The 19832-nt window shown below is 53.1% G+C and overlaps 1 protein-coding gene across 1 annotated transcript; it reads right to left on the reverse strand.

Moving 5' to 3' along the window:
- Positions 1 to 268: 268 nt before the first annotated feature.
- On the reverse strand, positions 269 to 18693 carry usp22 (ubiquitin specific peptidase 22). The gene is made up of 13 exons (XM_023844424.2): positions 18224 to 18693; positions 12316 to 12448; positions 10227 to 10340; positions 8897 to 8998; positions 8061 to 8227; positions 7036 to 7183; positions 6274 to 6379; positions 5851 to 6009; positions 4805 to 4931; positions 3755 to 3846; positions 3345 to 3407; positions 1743 to 1892; positions 269 to 1477 (listed from the first exon to the last, which is right to left on the reverse strand). The coding sequence occupies exons 1-13, from the start codon at positions 18341 to 18343 to the stop codon at positions 1435 to 1437; spliced, it is 1524 nt and encodes a 507-aa protein (XP_023700192.1). The 5' UTR covers positions 18344 to 18693; the 3' UTR covers positions 269 to 1434.
- Between the last annotated feature and the right edge of the window lie 1139 nt (positions 18694 to 19832).

Genomic DNA, 19832 nt, shown 5'->3' on the forward strand with positions numbered 1-19832 from the left:
GTAATTAAAACAAATCTGGGATAGAGGGCTGCGGGTATAGAGCTGTACACCCACCTTCCCAAAATCCCCCACTCCAAATCACACAACAGAGAAAATTTCTTTGGGGGGGGGGGGGCTTGCAAGATGGGTTGATTCCAATTTAAGGCTCTAATCACACCCCAGCCTTTCCGCAGTGACGACGCCAAGTGTGGCCACAGACACCTCCCATAATAAACCCCCCACCCATATAACTTCAGCCAGAAAAACCGTAATGAATTCAGCAGCCATCTTGGTGTTTCTCACAGACGAGCGAGTTCATTTCAGGATGACATAGGCTCCACAAAATAAAAAAAAAAACAACAACGACATCCTTCCCACCGCATCCTCAGCAAGGACAGCATCGCAACACAACCAAAAAGGAAAAGAAAGCGTACCCATGTGGAGAGAGCCAGTCATGGGGGTGGGGGCAGTGCGGGGGCCGTGGGAAACTGTAAACAGGAATTATTTTCTCAATGAGTCCTAAAAAAATATAGATATCCCCTGCCCTCAACCGAAGAAATGAGAACAACAGAAGACGAGACGACAGGGACAGAGTTGGGGGTTCGAGTCTACCCCAGTCTGTCTACTGGACATGACAGATTCACGGAGCAGCCCACTGGGGGCTCGTCCCCCCCCCCCTGCCCCCGCAAGCCCCAGACCAAGGATTCTCCTTAAAAAATAGATGTACTAGATACATACATTTGTTTGATACTAAATTCACAAATAATGACATTTAATGTTCATAATAAAGTTCTTGAAAAGTCCGTAATACTCTTCCCATCGTGTCTGCGCCGTGCAGTCGAACGCGCGTGAGAATAAAACGACGAAATGACGTCCTTCCACCGTGACCCAGTAAATGTGTGATGTTCTGGAGCTACATAGGGAACCGTGGTGATTACAGGGGAGGGGGGGGGGGGGGGCGGTTAAATATGGGTCACTATGGAAATGGAGGATGAGACACCCCCTTTGCCCTTCCTGTGGCCCTTTCCTGGCTCGATCCGCAGCCAATCGGACGAAAGCGACGGGTGCCCCTCTTCTTTTTTTGGGGAGGGGGGTTGCTTTCCCTATCAGTCCCCCCTTCGGCCCTTGCTGCTCCCAGGAAATGGGGCAGCCCCTCCCCTCAAGGCCGCACCCCCCATCCTGTGCCCCCATCCACACACTAATCCACCTTTTCTGATCATCTCAAGTAGATAGTTGCTCAGTGCTGATATATTTTTTTGTCTTAAAATTATGCATGATTTTTTTCCCCTTCCCTCCTGCCCCACTCCCCCCCTCTATACTCATCCCTAAGAGTTTCAGGTAGGCTTGTGTGTCGTTTTTTTTTTTTTTAAAGTTCATGTTTTTTTTTTCCTCCCCAGCGTAGCTGTAGCTCATGTGTCGATCGTCACCAGAAGGCCCCCCCGTCCGTCTGACGGGCTACTCGTACTCCAGGAACTGTTTATGGTAAAACAGCAGATACCTGCACAGAGAAGCAGAGAGGTCAGTTACAGGAAGGCGGCACACGCTCAGAAACAAACTACCAAACACGACACCATCGAAACACGACACACTGAGAATCGGCGAATCAAATTGTGACACATGTCCTTGGGGGCGGGGCCACTCAGAATAACCGGCAGCCAAAATTTCACAGCTGAGTGCTTTGGGCTTTTAGCTGACAAATAAGGGATGTTTTGCTGTCCAAGGTCCCCACGTACACCCCCGTGCCCCTGGCCACGCCTACCCACCCTTCGCTGTCCAGCACGTCCTTCATGCTGGCCTTGGTGATGATGGCATCGTCACATTTGAACCACTGGTCCTTGTGCTGCCGGATGAAGGTGGTGTAGTGGCCACTCTCCAGGGTGCCCTGGTGATTTACCACCGCAAATAGGGAATACCTGGGCAGGGGTCAGAGGTCAGAGGTCAGGGCGAGCAGGCTACTGACCCCCCTGACCATCATCTTGGTTAAGCTGCCTAATGGTTTAAATCCCAAGGGAAACACTGCTGTTGAACCCTTAAATTTACTTAACCCTCTGAGGTCTAGGGGTAGGAAACACACTTTCACTGACTGGGGCATGATCACACATTTCTTCAAATATAAACTTAATTCATGGCAAATAAATTATTTCTTAAATATCTGTTTTGCCATTACACTCATCTTTATTTTAATGTATATTGTGAATGTGTCAGATTTTTGTTAAGTTTGTAATTTGACATCAAAGTATAGACATTGCAAAATGCAGTTTGGAACACGCAGAAACATTATAAAAGTATATAGTAAGCAATGCTGGCAGTTTGTTTTGATCCCAGATATCTGATCACCAAAGTCTTGGTTACATGAAGATGACTAAATGGTGTAGATGCAACATTAATTTGGATAAATAAATAAGAAAAACCTAACTCATGTCACTATTTCTGGCTCCTTTCATTGAATATGTAGCAACTTTCATGTGTATGAATGAGCCATTGTCACCTGGCCACATCCCCAACCCCCTTTTATGGCGCTGAAGGGGATGTATCTGGATCGCGTTTCACTGTTGCGCTGTTCATTAAATTACCATGCGAATGCGATTTGAATACGCGCTAATGCGGCTATTTAAAATGTGAATAGCGATCTTCGGGTGAGAGCGGTACTACACGCCCCCGATGCAGGTAAAACAAAGTAAGGTGACGTGGTTTACTTTTTTGCTGATTTAACCTAATTTAAAAACTTTAATACTTCCGACAATGGACATTTTGAAAAGACGACAGATTACGGATTTAGCCAGCGTTTTTTTCACGATTCTACGTTTAGATTTTAGCGAGATATAAACGGAAAGAGACGCGACAAGTACGCTGCGTCGCCGACGACACACTCGACCCCAGAGGGTTAAACCAAACAACTCTTGGTGAATATTAAGATTTAAAGCCCACAGGTATCTGGGAGGCTCAATGGACAGGCCGGGACTGGCCGTTTGGCATACTGGGCATTCTCCCAGTGTATCGTAGGGGAGCCAAAAGTCTACAGCCGATTATCTCTGGACAGTACCATCACCTCACACCGCCAGGATTGTGGGTCCAAATCCCCACCTTTGTCATATGGAGTTTAGATTCATTTAGGAATTAGGTTATCCTTTAAATCGTCTGCATTGTGTGGGACCGTCGAAGGACTGCCATCCTATCCAGAGTGTACCCTTACCTATACTGTCAGGGGTAGGTTCCAAGCCCCCCACCCCCCACAACCATGACAAGCTTTTCAATGTTGAAATAAAAGCCCAGACTGGTTCGTTTCATCTGCAGAATAATATTTGCATTTATGCATAGTTATATAACATAAAAATGAGCGGAACATCACCGGTAGGGAAACTTACTTGTTGTCATTATTTAACGTGTCCACTGGCTGTTGATACTGTCCGTTCATCCTACTCTCCTTACTGCAAGGAAATCGGGGGGAGGGAAAAGTAAGCCGTTAACAGCAGGGATGGAGGATATACATGACATCACAACCGCTTGTGCGTGTGCGGTCAACACATCGCTTAATAAGCCGACACCATCACATTCTCCAGTCACCTGACACTGCAAACACACTCATGCTACCTATCGGCATGTCTCTCTCGCCCCGCCCACCCGTCACCCGGAGGGACTTCAGGATGGAGTCTAACACAAACACTGCCAGGACCATGTCCACTGCACCCCCCCCCCCGGGCACTAGGTTGTGTGGGAGATAAAAGAAAATGCGCAAGTAGAAGAGAAAATGGCAAAGGTGGTGGGCGGAGCTTACCTGGACGCCATGAAGGGCGTCATGTCCAGCTCCAGCGGGAAGGACACGTAGGTGGTGATCTTCCTCCGCAGCTTGGCAGAGTGCTCGAACCGCTGAGGGGTCGGCGCAACAGGGAGGAGAGCGTTACAGGAGTGGGGGCAGAGAGAGGGAGGCATATCACAGACCAGCAGGGGGTGTGGCCGCTTGCCGACAGCGAAAGGGAGGAGAACCAGCAACCAGCAGGGGTGTGGCCTCTGGCCGACAGTGAAAGGGAGGAGAACCAGCAACCAGCAGGGGTGTGGCCTCTGGCCGACAGTGAAAGGGAGGAGAACCAGCAACCAGCAGGGGTGTGGCCTCTGGCCGACAGTGAAAGGGAGGAGAACCAGCAACCAGCAGGGGTGTGGCCTCTGGCCGACAGTGAAAGGGAGGAGAACCAGCAACCTGCAGGGGTGTGGCCTCTGGCCGACAGTGAAAGGGAGGAGAACCAGCAACCAGCAGGGGTGTGGCCTCTGGCCGACAGCGAAAGGGAGGCGGACCCGTGATCAGCAGGAGGTGTGGCCTCTGGCCGACAGTGAAAGGGAGGAGAACCAGCAACCAGCAGGGGTGTGGCCTCTGGCCGACAGTGAAAGGGAGGAGAACCAGCAACCAGCAGGGGTGTGGCCTCTGGCCGACAGTGAAAGGGAGGAGAACCAGCAACCAGCAGGGGTGTGGCCTCTGGCCGACAGTGAAAGGGAGGAGAACCAGCAACCAGCAGGGGTGTGGCCTCTGGCCGACAGTGAAAGGGAGGAGAACCAGCAACCAGCAGGGGTGTGGCCTTTGGCGGTACAGGTCCGGTTTCAAACAACCCTGTTTTTTTCCCCTTAAACCACATGGGCCTATATAGAAACACATTACAATGTTCATTTGGTCCAACACCTTATCACCTTGTTATCAAGGAATCCACAAGGAATTAAGTGCAGTGTTACAAGCTAATAGGCATATGTTGGGGAAATTCTGTTGTACCTTTGAATACGGCATCTGACGTGACTGTACCTTGAAACGCATAAACAGGAGAGACAGCGGGTGACTCACTTTGAGGTGGAAACACGCCACAATGGGCAACTTCTTCATCGTCAGCTGTTTGGTGGACTCCTGGTAACTATGGCAACCGCTGCACTTGATTTTGGCACTGCTCCCTAGGTGCTCAGGTCGAGTGAACCTGTGGGGGGAGGCGGGCAGTGTGAGAGCCGCAGAGTGTGTGCGTGTGAGTGCGCGAGTGTGGGGCTGAGGGATCCTGTAATTCACACCCCCATTAGCGCATCTTCGATATGAAGAAACACAGAATGAATGTTTAACGAGGGGCCCAGACTCGCCGCGAATGCAAATGACAGCAGCAGGCTGGGCGAAGGAGGATTCATTGATCACGCTGCACTGCATTACAGTACCAACAGGCAGGGGAGGGGCCTCTGTGACTGGGGAGAGGGCGGGCTTCAGGCTGCTGGGGTAGGGTAGATCTAACTGAAAAGGGGCGGGGCCCCCCATAGGACAGGGATGGAGGGTATACACGACATCACAGCAGGCGGAAGTCACTGCGGTCACACCCAACAAGTGGCGTGTGTAGAGTTCAGCTCGGATGCAGCAGAAAAATCTGAACTGGGAAAGAGCTGCTGTGTGACTGATTGTACAAACCGATTTACCAAGAAAGAAGCACATGGATCACTGCAATCTGCAGCAAACTGCAATCCGCAGCAAACTGCAATCCAGACTCCGAGACGTGGATTTGCGGTTGTCATTCTGTGGCAATTATGTTGGATTTTTGGGTAAAATAATACCGTAAGTCAATTAAATATTTAGCATCATTCATTTATATTCTGTGTAACTGTGAGAATTTGTCAGCATTCAGCAGTGGATCATTTTTGAATAAAATTACCTTTCATTACATTGCATTGCTTACATTTCTAAAATGCTCCGATTCATTATGTTTTCCTTTAGTATCTCTATGTAATTACTGGAGTAGTTCAAACTATCACAAAACATAAAGGTGGTTTAACACCATGCAAAGGGTGTCTAACAGGAAGGGGGCAGGACCCCCAGACAGTCTGACGGGGACTGGAGGCGACAAAGAACGGTGGGACTACCTCCGCAGACAGTCTGTAAGGGTGGTCGCCCCTGAGACCTGGTTCTCCCCGTTGACCACACCACTGTCGCTGCCAGGGCTCAGGGGCCAGAAAGGTGTGGAAGAACCAGGCAGGTCCAAACTGATGTCCCAGAAGGGGTCTATCGTTGTGGAAACACCACTGGGCAGAGAGACAATAAGGTGTCAGTTTCAGGCGACCTTTCACCGAGCCCATCATAAAGCAGGAATACAAGCACAGATTAGCCACAAGAGGGAGCCATAGAGTCAGACTGACAGGGCAAGCAGAGAGGCTGCAGCAGGCGAGAGCAGCGTGACGGGCAGCTGGGAGCCATGGAGAGAACCTCATGGGGGGGCAGGGCGGGGCCACGGGGCCACGTGCACAAGCACGCACGCACGCACGCACACACACACGTGCAAAGCTTACTGGCAGACTTGGCAGGTGACATCGGACTGCAGGCCGCCCGTGAAGATTTGGTCGATGATGCAGTTGCAGTGGTTCGGGTTGTTGGCCTTCTTCCCGTTGTCGTCGCCTTGGAGACCGCGGGCGGGGCCGAGGGGGGGGGACAGAGTGAGTGAGCGTGACTGAGAAGCACAGCTCGGAGCCCACGAGCACGGGGGAGGACCCGGCGGCTCGCATCATCAACACCCGCGTTAAGGGCTCTTATCGGCACGGCAACAAGCACTAACACCACAGTGTTTCATCATGCCTCCCCCCCCCTCGTATCTCGGGTAGGAGGCTCGGCAAGATCGGAAGGGGTATAAATGCTGCCGAAACAGGAGAGAGGTGTTCCCACTGAGAAACAGCGCTCCACTCCACGCTCCGCTCCTCCCCTATACCCAATCAGCTCCCGTGCAGCTGCATACAGAGGAGGATGAAGTCAGGATGACATCGGCAATCTGGGCTGCAAGTGGCGCGCCCCCTAGTGGCCCAGGTGCTCAGCGCAGAATCAAAAAAGAATGCACAAACTTTCTGGTTGCTATAGATACCAAGTCTCTTCCCACATGGTCTCCATTTCGCCGCTGCTGCAGCATGATGCTGACATCATCCCCTCCCACACTGCAACAACCCACCACAGCTTCAACCAGCCTCACCCCCCCCACACCCACTAAACTCCATCCACTTTATAACCCAACCACTTGCTTGGCCACACCCCCATTCCCATTCCCATGCAGCCCCGCCCCCTACCTTTACAATGCCGGTGCAGCACATCAAGCGCGGCGATGAGGAACTCGTGGGCGTCCTGTTGCTCGTAGCCAGCCAGGTGGCGTGCGTGTGTCCACACCAGGTGCAGCAGGCGGAAGGGAATGTGGGGCGAGCGGTGGCCCGAGTAGAACTGGGGGAGGCAGGCGGGGACATGAGTGATTAGGCCACTCCCTCCCCCCCTCCCACCACTAGCGGCGCCACCTGCAGGCAGGTCAGGAGCTGGCAGGTCGCCAATGGCATATGGATGTCAGAGCTCCGGAGGAGAGGAGGAAGGATGGGGGGGGGGGGGGTTGACAGTCTCCATCTCAGCCTCCCCAAGGGTCAGTGTATGCGAGAGAAACTTTCCACAGCATAAAAATCAGTTCGCAGCAAGACGGCAGCTAATTAAAATCCCTAATTGGGGGGGGGGGGGATATATCACACCCATACTCAGCATGCCTTCGACTCACTATGATATCCATCAGCAAAACGCGCCCAGAGCCCCGCCCTGTTCATAGCCTGGACCAATGAGAACGAGGCCTGGCTGGTTTTGGCCCCTGCCGCCATGTGCGCTGTTCTGTAATTAGCCAGTAATTAGATACGAACAGACGACTCGTGTGAGTGTCTGGGCAGCTCACTAAGATGCACTTCCAATCTTCAACCTAATTCCAGATTTTGTCACGCTCTCAAAATATTAGTATAACTGTTTACAGTCATACTAACAAGCTAAAATAGGAAGGAAGACAGAGAGGGACTGTGAGCGTCTGACATAAATAAGGGAGAGTTTGCAGCATAAATGCATGAGTATGAGGCCGACATGGCTTTTACACTCCTCAGTGTTAAACATCACAGGCCTCCAGAGTGCAGCCCCGGTCCCTGGCTCCGCCCCCAAATCCACCCCCTGGCTCCGCCCCCTAGCTCCAGCCCCAGGCTCCGCCTCCCCATCCAGCCCCAGGCTCCGCCTCCAAATCTGGCCCCTGGCTCCACCCCCATATCTGGCTTCCCCTTCTAATGCCTGGGGAACTCACCTCCTGGAAGAGCTGGGACATCTCACACACCAGGCAGGAGTTGGGCTTCATCTCGCACTTGTGCCGGTCGGACAGGAAGAAGTCTCGCAGCAGCGGCGTGTGCGTGAGCGCCTGTACGATGCAGTTCATGAAGCACGTGTTGCCTAGGTTTATCAGGCCCCGCAGCCCTGGGTAAGGGGTCAGAGGTCAGAGGTCAGGGTCGTACATTCCGGCATTGCTGACGTCACACCACGCCTTGAACAGACAGGCCGGCACGCGGCACGCGATGGCTCTCGCCCCATCTTGCTCTCTCAGCCGAGCCTGGCCTGTCCAGGCTCGGAGAGACACTCCCTGCAGGGGGGGTAAACGGTACAGGCGGAGAGGAGCAAGAGGCTGGGAGCGGGGCCAGCAGCCGATGCTGCTACCGCGGGGAGTGAGAAAGGCATGCTGGGAAGGCCAGCGACTGAGGGAGCCCTCACTGACCTGTACCTGTAGCACATTAAGGACATATGAGTGAAGACTGCGGACACTCTACTGACCACACGCTCCGGATGCTGCACGCCTAGTAACTGTCAAAGTACAAGCTTTTAAATCTGCGGGGGAAAAAGCAGCTTGCTGCTTATCCCCCCCCCAGGCAGTGCACAGCAATGTGAGGAGCGAGCGAGGTAAGCTCATGGGGGCTATCAATACGCTACCACTTAGCAGGCTAACTAGCATACAGTGGGCTAACTAGCATTTAGCAGACTGCTAGTGGCTAACAGGGATGGTAAGCTGTCACAGAAGGGTAAGGCGGCAGCACTTAGCATGACGTCACCCAGCCATTAGCCAGGGTGGGTCGCGGCTAGCCCTGGCTTTACCGATTGTGCAGTTTGTAGTTATTCTCCTCCGTTTGGGATTGTGACGTAGCAGCTCCAGCTCGCGCTTCGTTGGTTCCCACGTGGTGTATCGCTCGCCTATGCCTGTGAGGCCAACAGCAGAGAGACATCTTGAGACAGAGAGGCTGGCCAAAGAGCACATGCTGGGGGGCGGGGACAGAGCAGCTGACCGACCAATCAGAAAGCATGGGGCGGGGCTGACTGAACAACAACATTAAAGAAGGTCGAAAGAGTGTCTTCGTGAAAACTCGATTCAACCCCAATGAATTATAAAATATAATTTAAAAACTGGATGGAGGCACAACTCACAAAAACATCTTTGGTGACGTGCGTCAGCCAAGACAGAGGTTAGAGTTTGATAACTGACCCAACCGTTTTGAGTAGCCTGTCTTGTTTTTATTCTGTGTATGTTTATGCCCTATTCGTTTGCTGTTTATCGTCATGGTGTCTCCACGCGTAGGAGGCTGTGATAGCAAAAATTTCCAGCGGCCTCGGTCATGCGGCTGCATCGATTCCGATTTCGATTGTTTAGGCACAGCGTGGATTTGGGTCTGGCTCCGGAACCACACTGACAAAGCGGCTGTGTTTTGCCAACTCTTCCGATCCAAATTAGGGAATTCATTCTGGGGAAGCGCAGACGGCTGTCGCTCACCGTAGGAGCTCCAGTCCCCGATTGACAGACATCAGCGGGACGTTTTATGGCAAACAGACGGCAGCAGGCCCTGCCAGTGTCAGCGAGGCCGACCATCACGTGTCAGCAGCTCGGAGACACGTGACGAGCTGAAACACAGCAGCGGGTGACTCTGCCCGCATATCATACGCAAGTACTGTACACATTGCTGCTCAGCTTATTAGTTATTGCTGCAATTCCTCTGTGCGCCCTCGGGGGGCCACGGCACAGTTTGAGCATCCAGTGATAGATTTTAGCTTGACTGACATACGACAGATATCAGTGTGAGACACAATTGCAGTTACAGGACAAAAGCAGACTGGTGCCCTGTGCCCATAAGAGCCGTCCGTCCTTAGCAAGTCCATTACATCACAGCGAGTAATTGAATTTACCCTGGTCTCCTGTCCCACACCACCCACAGACCATCCTCCGAGACATAAAAGTAGAGGCAGTTTCAGGCTGCACCCCTGAATATCCCTGCATCTCCCAGCAGCACCCAGGAAGGAGGCTGCGACCTCCACGGTAGGCTGGGCCACACTGCACAGTCACCCAGCCGGTTCCTGCTGGTTTCGGCCGGTTTGCTGACTGACAACAGGCCTTTTGGCACGGGCCTTGGCCCAGAAGCCGCAGGGGAAGGCGTACCTTGCAGCTTCCAGGCCTTCCTCTGCTCCTCTTTGGCGATCTGCTCCATGTCTTTGTCATATATGTAGTCTTGGCACATGAAACAATAGATGCCCCCATACAGCAGGTCTATAGCTGTGACAGAGAGAGAGAGAGAGAGAGAAAGGAGGTTAAAGCCAAAAGCATCAGTCACACCAGCTGCTGGCCCGCAGGATTTTTATCTCAGCATCCATATTTATCACCCCAAAAACCTTGCTAGATAAGCAGCACTAGGTGGCAGTACAAGGCCAAACTCAAAACCCAATTGGGCTCGCCAGGGCCAATCACATTAGAGCACCATCCACACGCACTAACTGCCACCAAAGGCCCAGCATTGTGGGGGGGCCAGCAAGATGGCCGACGTCGTGACGCTAAGCCAGCCTCCAGCTCCGACTCCTCAGCGAAAGGGTGGAGGGGGCGTGGGGGGACATTTGACTTCAAATTCCAGGGTTCTCCATCCTCTGGAGTTTGGGCCAGATGATTGGACAGGAGGTCGATGGCAGGCTTTGACAGTCATCTGGGAGGTTTCTGAGCGAGACCGAGGGAGCGACGCCGACGAGAAGGGCAAGTGTCGACGTCAAGGGGGGGAGGGAACAAGCATTTCAGTCACCACGGCAAACACGAGTAACAATAAGAATTACAGCACCTGCTCTGCGGCCAAAGTAACAAACTAGGACCAGCAAAGAGGACGAATTCCAGGTGATCTATAGAGATTTTTCAAATGTAATTTCTGCTCCTGCTCCCTCTGCAAAATTCCCGCTCAGTCTGCAAACTAATTAAATGTTAAATTAACCTCTGGGGGCTGAAGACCAAACATGGCACGCTGCGTATGTGTGTGTGCGCGTGTCAGGGGACATTTTCCACCCAACCGTAAGCTTGGGTTCGCCTGCATATGGCGCCTGGATCGAAATTCAGCCCCTGGGTGTGTTTACACACAAACAAACAGCAGGAACATAGCAAACAGACGCTAATTAGGCCTGCAGGTTTTGGTGCGACACCCCCACCCTCACCCCCGTGCTCAGTTTGGTGTGGCTCAGGCAGGGGGAGCTCTAGTAACCAGCTGCACTTTTCAAGCTCAACTCTCAGACACATGCGCTACATATAAAACCAGAGCCCCTTAAAATCTTGTCACAGGGGCTTGCCTTGCCCAGCCCAGTGGATTAAGGCAACAATTACAGCCTTCGCATCAGCAAGCTAGGAGAGCAGGAATGGGAGCAGGAGGCCGGGAAGGGTCCGGGAGAGCAGGAATGGGAGCAGGAGGCCGGGAAGGGTCCGGGAGAGCAGGAATGGGAGCAGGCGGCCGGGAAGGGTCCGGGAGAGCAGGAATGGGAGCAGGCGGCCGGGAAGGGTCCGGGAGAGCAGGAATGGGAGCAGGCGGCCGGGAAGGGTCCGGGAGAGCAGGAATGGGAGCAGGCGGCCGGAAAGGGTCCGGGAGAGCAGGAATGCGAGCAGCCGGCCGGGAAGGGTCCGGGAGAGCAGGAATGGGAGCAGGCGGCCGGGAAGGGTCCGGGAGAGCAGTAATGGGAGCAGGCGGCCGGGAAGGGTCCGGGAGAGCAGGAATGGGAGCAGGCGGCCGGGCAGGGTCCGGGAGAGCAGGAATGGGAGCAGCCGGCCGGGAAGGGTCCGGGAGAACAGGAATGCGAGCAGGCGGCCGGGAAGGGTCCGGGAGAGCAGGAACGGGAGCAGACGGCCGGGAAGGGTCCGGGAGAGCAGGAATGCGAGCAAGCGACCGGTAAGGGTCCGGGATAAATCCGGCTTTCCAGTGACTCATCGGTAAGTTTGGAGAAACACTCTGCACCAGCCTGTGCATGTGCGTGCGTATATTCTCACGCTATACTGAACATAACGTTTTAGTGCAGTCACATGGTGTCACTAAGCACAGCACACAAATTTGCAACTTTTTTACATAATTAACAAGCGTCAAGATGTTCTGTGAGCACTATATGAGCATATAACATCGCCATATGAGCATATAACATTGCCACCATCTGTAATTTGAGCACCACGAATTTGCAGGTAACCCTCCCAAAGGTTAGTGCACCGTGACCCCACCCAGACCATGCCCCCTTACCCAGATTGTGCCTCTTGCTCTTGGCGTGCTCGTGGATGTGCTTCTTCGTGAAGCAGCCAAAGAACACGCAGTACAGGCAGGAGTGCAACCGGTTCAAGTGTGCGCCACACATGTGGCAGATGCATGATTTGGCCTGCAAGGGGCGACAGAGAGGCACAGGAGCACAGGTTTACAGAAGAAAGCGAAAGCAGTGATTGAGATGTCGTGGCAGGCTTTGTCCTCCACATGTCTCAAAACCCCTGCCAAAATTTTCCCCTTTGGCCAAAGACTAGCAGCTTTGAAGGCTAGAGAGCTAATTCTGCAGAGCGACGGAGTGGATGATGTTTATGTGACCCACATCATGCGTGAGCTTACGTGTGTTTTATATACACAGGATTTGAGATTTCAGAAAGGAGTCTGATGGATGGATGGTCAGCCAAGTATAGGCAAGGCACACAGACAGACAGACAGAGACACACACACACACACAGACAGACAGACAGACAGACAGACACACACAGAAACAGACACACACACACAGACAGACAGACAGACACACACAGATACACACACACAGATACACACACACAGACAGACAGACAGTTAGGAGGGCGCAGGCTGTACTCTCAGCTTTATCGTTTTGCACACAGACACCTCAGCAGGACATGCGAGGGGGTAGTGAGAGGAGGAAGCGGCACGAGACAGAAGTATGGCAGAGCGCAGAGGCCGGGAACCATTACTTTGCGCCAGTGTCATTCTCTCAGCCCTGCTGTAACACCGACAGGGACCTCGACACACAAACTCACACAGCGTCTCCTGCTCCAAACATGCCCCTTTAAGAAAACGTAAAGAATAAAATTCCTCATACTCTTCCATTCCTCCCAGGTGGGGGAGGGGGCACCCTGCCCATGTGCCTGTTTCCAAGGCAACAAGAGGCGGCAGCGGCAGCGTCTCGCTGCATTCCTCAGCTCCCTGGCTGCGGAGATCATCACACACGCACCCCGGCGACTGAGACCGGGGCCTCGCCACTGAGCGCATGCAGACCACGACTTGACGGGGACAAAGCGGGCAAAGATATTACATAAGCAGTGAGTCACAGGGCCTCTCCACCCCCTTCTATGATTGATTAGTTTAATTGCATCTTTGCAGAACCCCGATGCAGACAAGGGCAGTGGCTTGGGGGCCGGTATGGCGAGTAACACTCCAAACCTCACTGGACAACATGGCGACAGTCACAGCTGCTTCAGGTGTGCCGAAAGCAGAGTCCGGAAGCATCCGTCGGGGGGAGGGGTGCATTTTGCCACGACGAAAACCCCCCTCCCCCCACCAACCTCCATATCCTGACTGACTCAGGGCACAGGTGACACGAAGCCAAGGGGTCAGCATCATCAGGACAGGGGTGCGATGGCATGAAGAACAGAATGAGAGAAAGAAGGGCATGTGTACAAAAAGTGGAGGAGGGAAATCGGGAGCGTGTGCTTGTGAGATTGTGTAGGCATGTGTCGGGGGGGGGGGGGGGGGGCGGCTGGGAGCGAGGCGGGGGCTAAATCAAGCTGCGGGGAAGCGGCGTGGCCCCCCTGCTGGCTGAGGGCCCCGTGGAGCAGCGACAAAGAGCCACTGTGTGCCCGTCTCTCACACACGGGCACAGACACACGCGCCGACCAGCGGGCATTTCCTGTCCAGCCCCCTGCACCTGTACCCCCCCCTCAACGACATCACACAACACGGCAGAGGAGCTCAAAGACGCCACAGAGGGGAAGGAAATGAGACAAGATGTCAGAATAAACCTCTTAAAGGGTGACAGACAGACAGACAGACGCCGTCATTCACAGGTGGGGGGGGGGGTGCTCAGCCACACTGTGCTCATTCGAGGCCTGACTTCAGCCTCCAAGCACACACACAAAGCTGCGGCAAAGCCCTCCCACCCCCCCCGGAGCGGCTAAGTGATGTAACAGGAGCACAATCAGCCTCATGCCTCATTACTACCCATAAAGGCGGAGGGGGATCCCGCTGGTGGCCGAAGGGGGCGTCGCCCTCGCAGCCTGGCGGCTGCCCAGACACACTTCACCAAACAGAACACGGATCCATGGGGGAGGTGGGGGGGGGACCTCAGGGAGTTTCTTAGTGTGTGTCTGGTGTGTGCGGACAGAGCCACTCCCAAACATCGATCCCGAAAGGTTCGAAAGGATCCCGAAAGAAACATCTGATGCCGGAGGACGGAGCCTCGCCCCCTCGTTTTGTGACACCCCGCCGAGGGTGTGAGCAGCCATGAAAGACCGCCGGCATGCTGCGCTGCTCATTCGGCGAACCGCTAATAAATAAAACACTGTACAGGGGACACACAGACACGCATGCCCCCCTGGACCATCCAACGCACACCCCCAAACACATACCCAGACTTACACCCCCCGACTGCAGAGAGGCCCTCATGTAACCCTTATAAGATTCAAAAGATCGGTTTCCTGAAATTGGACCGAATCAAATGACAATGGTGGCGTTTCTATGACAACAGTGCGCTTGATCTGCAGACACAGCAGGGTGCAGTCGGGTGCGATGCTCAGGCTGCGCAAACAGACAGGGGGTGCAAACGAAACTGCGCAGCTGGCCCCTCCCACGCAGCTGGACCCAGGTGCGGCTAATCATTGGCAGAGACTGCCTGGCCAACACCTGCCACCTCTGACAGTCTCACCACCCCAGCTACTCGAACCCCCCAGCTGCCCCCACGGCTGCACCCTTCTACCCCTCACAGAACCACGGCACAGGACACAATCTGACAGTGTTCCCAGCCTCCTCAGGTCAAGGACGAACAATCGTTTATTATTTATTATAGCACTTATTTAACTGCCCTCGGTCGCCGCACTCAAACCCGAACCCGCTTACCCCGAATAGCGAACACAAAAATAAACAGAAAGAGGAGGGCAAGGGCAGTGTCAAGAACGGGGTGCTGTGGTCTCTGAAATGCTGCCATTGTCGCAGCAATGGAAACGAGGACAGGGACCAACTTAAGGACCAGCGCTGTGGGCGGGGCCTGAGGGATTCGCATGTGGCGTCATACCAGCACAGCTATAATGGCGAGCAGGCCCAGCCCAATTCAAGTCCAACAAGGCAGATAAACAAGTGCTGGACAATCTTTACTTTTTCTGAAGTCATAACTATACCCCCACCCCTGTCCCCCAACCACCGCAGCAGCTCATTCCCAGAATGCACCACCAGATGAACTGCAGGTACTGCAAGAACGCATACTGGAGCGTGCTGAAAGTCGCCACTGCACCGCTCAGGCCAAAAGGAGGGAAGTAATATCCACAAACCCCGCCAAAATCCACATTCTATGAAAAACAACGATTCCGGCATATCCACCTGCGGAGTCAGCGAGTATGTCCGGGATTCCCCTGCCCATGGCTCACCCAGAACCGCCAACCCCACCCTGCGTCGTGTCCCACCACAAGACCAGTGAGAAAAATAAAAGAATCCAACGGCATTGTGGGTCGGGGCTAAACCACAGTAATCCTGTCTCACAACAATGGCAGCGTTTTAAAGAGGCTTTTTCTGTCTAGCCCGCACACAAAGGCCTGGATTCCGGAATGCGGCTCAGGGCTTCAACACGGAGACAGGCAGCCGCTGCGACGGAGAGGCGTAGTCACGTCCCAGGAGGGGGCGCTAGGCTCACCACCAGGGGGAATAAGGAATAGGCCAGCTAAATATTCACCAAAATATGAATGATAAAATATTAACCCCAAGGGAGGGGTTATTTTGGTGGGGGGGGGGGGGGTGTTGTTTCACGTAAAACAAAGACAATTGGCCTCACCGTAGCGGTCTCCCTGGGATACCGGCAGGATCCGACCAGCATGTACCTACACAGATGCAACCGTTTCACCACAATGCTCTCCTCCCTGGCAACTTAATGGTCACAGTTACACTGGTACACCCCCCCCCCCCCGCCCCCCGCCCCCAGTGACCTGGTTCTGTTGCGCAGCACTGCCGCAGCGGTCATGCACCCAGAGGAGAGGGAACCAGACATAACTGGTAGCTGGTCGAGCAGAGGAACCAGACCCGACTGGTGACCTGGCGAGGCGGACAGGCTCCACCGGGGGTCACCTGCAAGGCAACACCGCTCCAGTGACAGAACACACCTCAGCACTCCATACCATAGGCCTGCGGGGGGCTAGGGGGGGCTATGGTGCTTCACAGGAGCCTTTTAAATCAGAAGATTGCCATTTAAAAGCCCAAACCATCTCCAATGCCCTTAACAGGAATAAGAGCCACATGGATTTAAAAACATCACTTGACGGGTAAATCATTACAGAACTGACCCCCAGCAGCACGGCAGGTCGTGTAACTTTCCGGTAAAGAGCCCCCACCAGCACAATGTTACCGAAGGCCGATTCATACGCAGTCAGCTGAGGATGATGATATGAGAGGCTCTCTGGCTCTCTCACAAAGCCCGGCACATATTTACTGCCTGGAGCATCAACCAGGCCCCTCAGCCTTTGTCAGACATGCTCGGCTATGCACTAATACAGGAACACCGTAGAAATGATGGCGAACTGGTGCATCACCAATTAAAATAGGTGGCACAAAGGAATGTGTCATTCCTTACACAAAAAAAGGGTAAATAAATGCGTAATAAAGAATAGATCCAGGATCGATGGCAGAGAATCACTAAACCAACAGGTAAAACGGAGCTGTCATGAAAACGTGGATCGCGAGTAGGTGGTAAAAGTGAGGAAACGGGAAAGGCAGATTTAATGGTGGGTGCGAGAAAAACGAAACGGGACAAACTGTGCTGTCAGTAACAACCGTCTGGGTAGAGACTGGGAGTCGTAAAGCACTGCGGAATCCGTCCGTACGGTGAGCTCATCGTCCTTTCGGGAGATTAGCAGGGTGTAGTCCGTGAGACCCGGTACCGCTGGTGCTTGTAATAAATAATATTACTAATAATAATAATAATAATGATTAATAATAATGAATACAAAAAGCCGACAGAGTGTCGAACAGCTGCAGATTATATATTACAGTCGTTACAGCTTAAGTACAGATCATCGCGTATTGTCTGACACGGGGGTGGCGATGACAGCAGACTGAGTGATGAAATTTATAAAGCATAAAAGTGTGTAGAGGGCCTGGGTGGCGGGCGCGGGCACGATCACGGGAGCGCGCTTCTCGCCGCCAATCAAACGGTCGGGACCCGGGACGGGAGCAGGCGCCCGGCCGCACTTACGGTCAGACGGTAAACAATGAAACCGAAACTAAACCGTCTCGCCTGCTGTTAAGTGGGGAAAACGCCGCAGAAAACAGGTGACCGCGTGAACTGGTATGCAACACTGGCTGGTCACCTCACCTCCAGCGCACAGCGCCGGGCGTCCGCGCCTCAGGACGGGGCCGGGCCAGCCGGCATGGCACCGTGGGAAGGGGGTGCTGCTCCATGCATTTCGACTCCCAGCATACAACAAAGCCAAATGCTGTCCGTCTCAGCACCCCTCGCAAGTGCCAATCCCCCGTACCCGCCCGCCCACCTACCTACCTCCACCCAATTTTACTACCAACGTGTCTACAGCGGATTCAAACACAACAAGGATAACGGGACGGCTGGATGGTACGTCTGGGTCACGCTGACACGCCGCTTGTCACCCAGAGCGCCATCAAGCCACCTTCTCATTCACACGCCCCCCACCCCGTACCGGCCCCCAATTTTTTAATCGCCAGCGTCTCTCAACGGACGCTCAGTGCAGCACTGCAGCGCAGCGTCTCTCAGCGTGTCCGAGGCTGATATTTCATTGCACGCACACCAAAGGTCCATCGCCTTAATGTCTGTGCGGCTCTAGGTGGCCGCCGCCGCCGATGCTGCGGATGTAACTGCCCTGCAGTAGCTCCTGGACCTGCGTGAAGGTAGCTGGTCGTGTGGTTTGGTGTCTTGTTGTTTTTTTGTTACCTTGCGTTTCCTGGTTTCGGCAGTCCCGCTCCACACAAAGCACTGGTATATGACCCGCAGGTTCTGCTTCCAGTTCTCCACCTTAAAGCCGCTCACGTGGGCGCAGCCGGCCGGACTCATGACGGGAGCGACATGCAACGTTTTCAAAAAGACGCGATCAAACGTGCCTGGGGGGAAACCAGAGGCTTTTTTTCACACGGCCAGATACGCTCCGATTTAGCCAGCGCAGCCGCTAGCCCCGGAGCCAGGCGGCGTAGGATCCATGCAGGGCTAACATCAAGCTAACTGGCCCGTCGCTGTCTGTAGTGGCTGCGCGCCCCCTCCCCTCACTTCTGCCCCCAGTTGCCTTATACCGCTGGCTCCTTTACTCGAGAATTGTCCAAGACTCCTACTCCCGATTCTTTTAATGGTCGGCAATAGGTTTTAACAGAACCACGGCGAGCGTCGCCAAGCCCCACCTTTCGCCTGTCTTGGTAGGCCGAGGCAGAGTGGGCGCTCGCGGCGCATAGGCCCAGGCGAGTGTCATTTTCCGTAAAGAATCCGCCCTCCACGCTATAAACTTAGATGCGATTGGCTCTCCCAGACGCTGTTTTTCATTACAAGGCGGACCTGTTAGTCTGAACGCTCCAATTGGTTATATAATAAACGCGAAACGAGCTCTTTTATATGTCTTTGGTAGTGCCATTCAAAGAAAAAAAGTTTCCGCCCTCTCACACCAAGTTCTTAGTCAGTGGGGAGCTATTAATCGTTTATTATTTTGACGTGCAGCTCACAACCTGATACGCTTAACAAACTTAAACTTAAAGTGTTTGCGTTACTCTGTATTAACTGCTTTTGGTTTTCAGTACCACCCCAAACACCTCGTCTGTACAATCCTCCGACGCCACCGCACGTAAATTGACGCCACTTCCGGTTCTAATTTACGCAGTCCTCGCATGGAGTTTCATTTTTGCGGCCAACTAATCGTACGCGACAAGCTCTGATGGTTTAAAATCCGAGCATCGACCCACGCCTCCGATGGGCCCATAACAGTTAACGTGTTCTTGAGCTGCTGGTAAGAATGCAGGCACATTACAAAAGTCAAATTAGGTACAGTGGCCCATCTGAGATGCAGAAAGATGTCCAACGAAATGTTCCCGATATCCTTCTTTACCACGCAAATAGTAAAGTAACAGTAAGAAAATTACGATTTATACGTATACTCATCTTATGTACCTTGCCGTGTAAGGCAAGCAAAGTTCCAATATTAACATGCTAAAATTTAAATGTAATATAACTTTCCAACGCCGCACTGCTGTTCAAAACTTATTTCCTCCCAGTCTTATTACAGGGCTGTTCATCCAGCCCCAATGTTAAGGTTCCTTTGCATGTACTGACTCTCATTTAACCCCCCATGAAAGTGAATTATTTGTACTCTTTCAACATTTCTCACATATGATAATTAAAATACTGCACTAAGACATACAAAACACTAAATTCGTGAAAACACTTTAATAATTCAAACATAGGAAATGTGGCGAAATGTAAAATATGCTCTAATTAACGTAGCTAGCATCCCTAAACGGTCAGTTGAGACCTTCAGCAATTTAAATTTCTTTTTTGGCGCATT

This window comes from Paramormyrops kingsleyae, chromosome 5 (genome assembly GCF_048594095.1).
Source record: "Paramormyrops kingsleyae isolate MSU_618 chromosome 5, PKINGS_0.4, whole genome shotgun sequence".
Classification (NCBI taxonomy): Eukaryota; Metazoa; Chordata; class Actinopteri; order Osteoglossiformes; family Mormyridae; genus Paramormyrops; species Paramormyrops kingsleyae.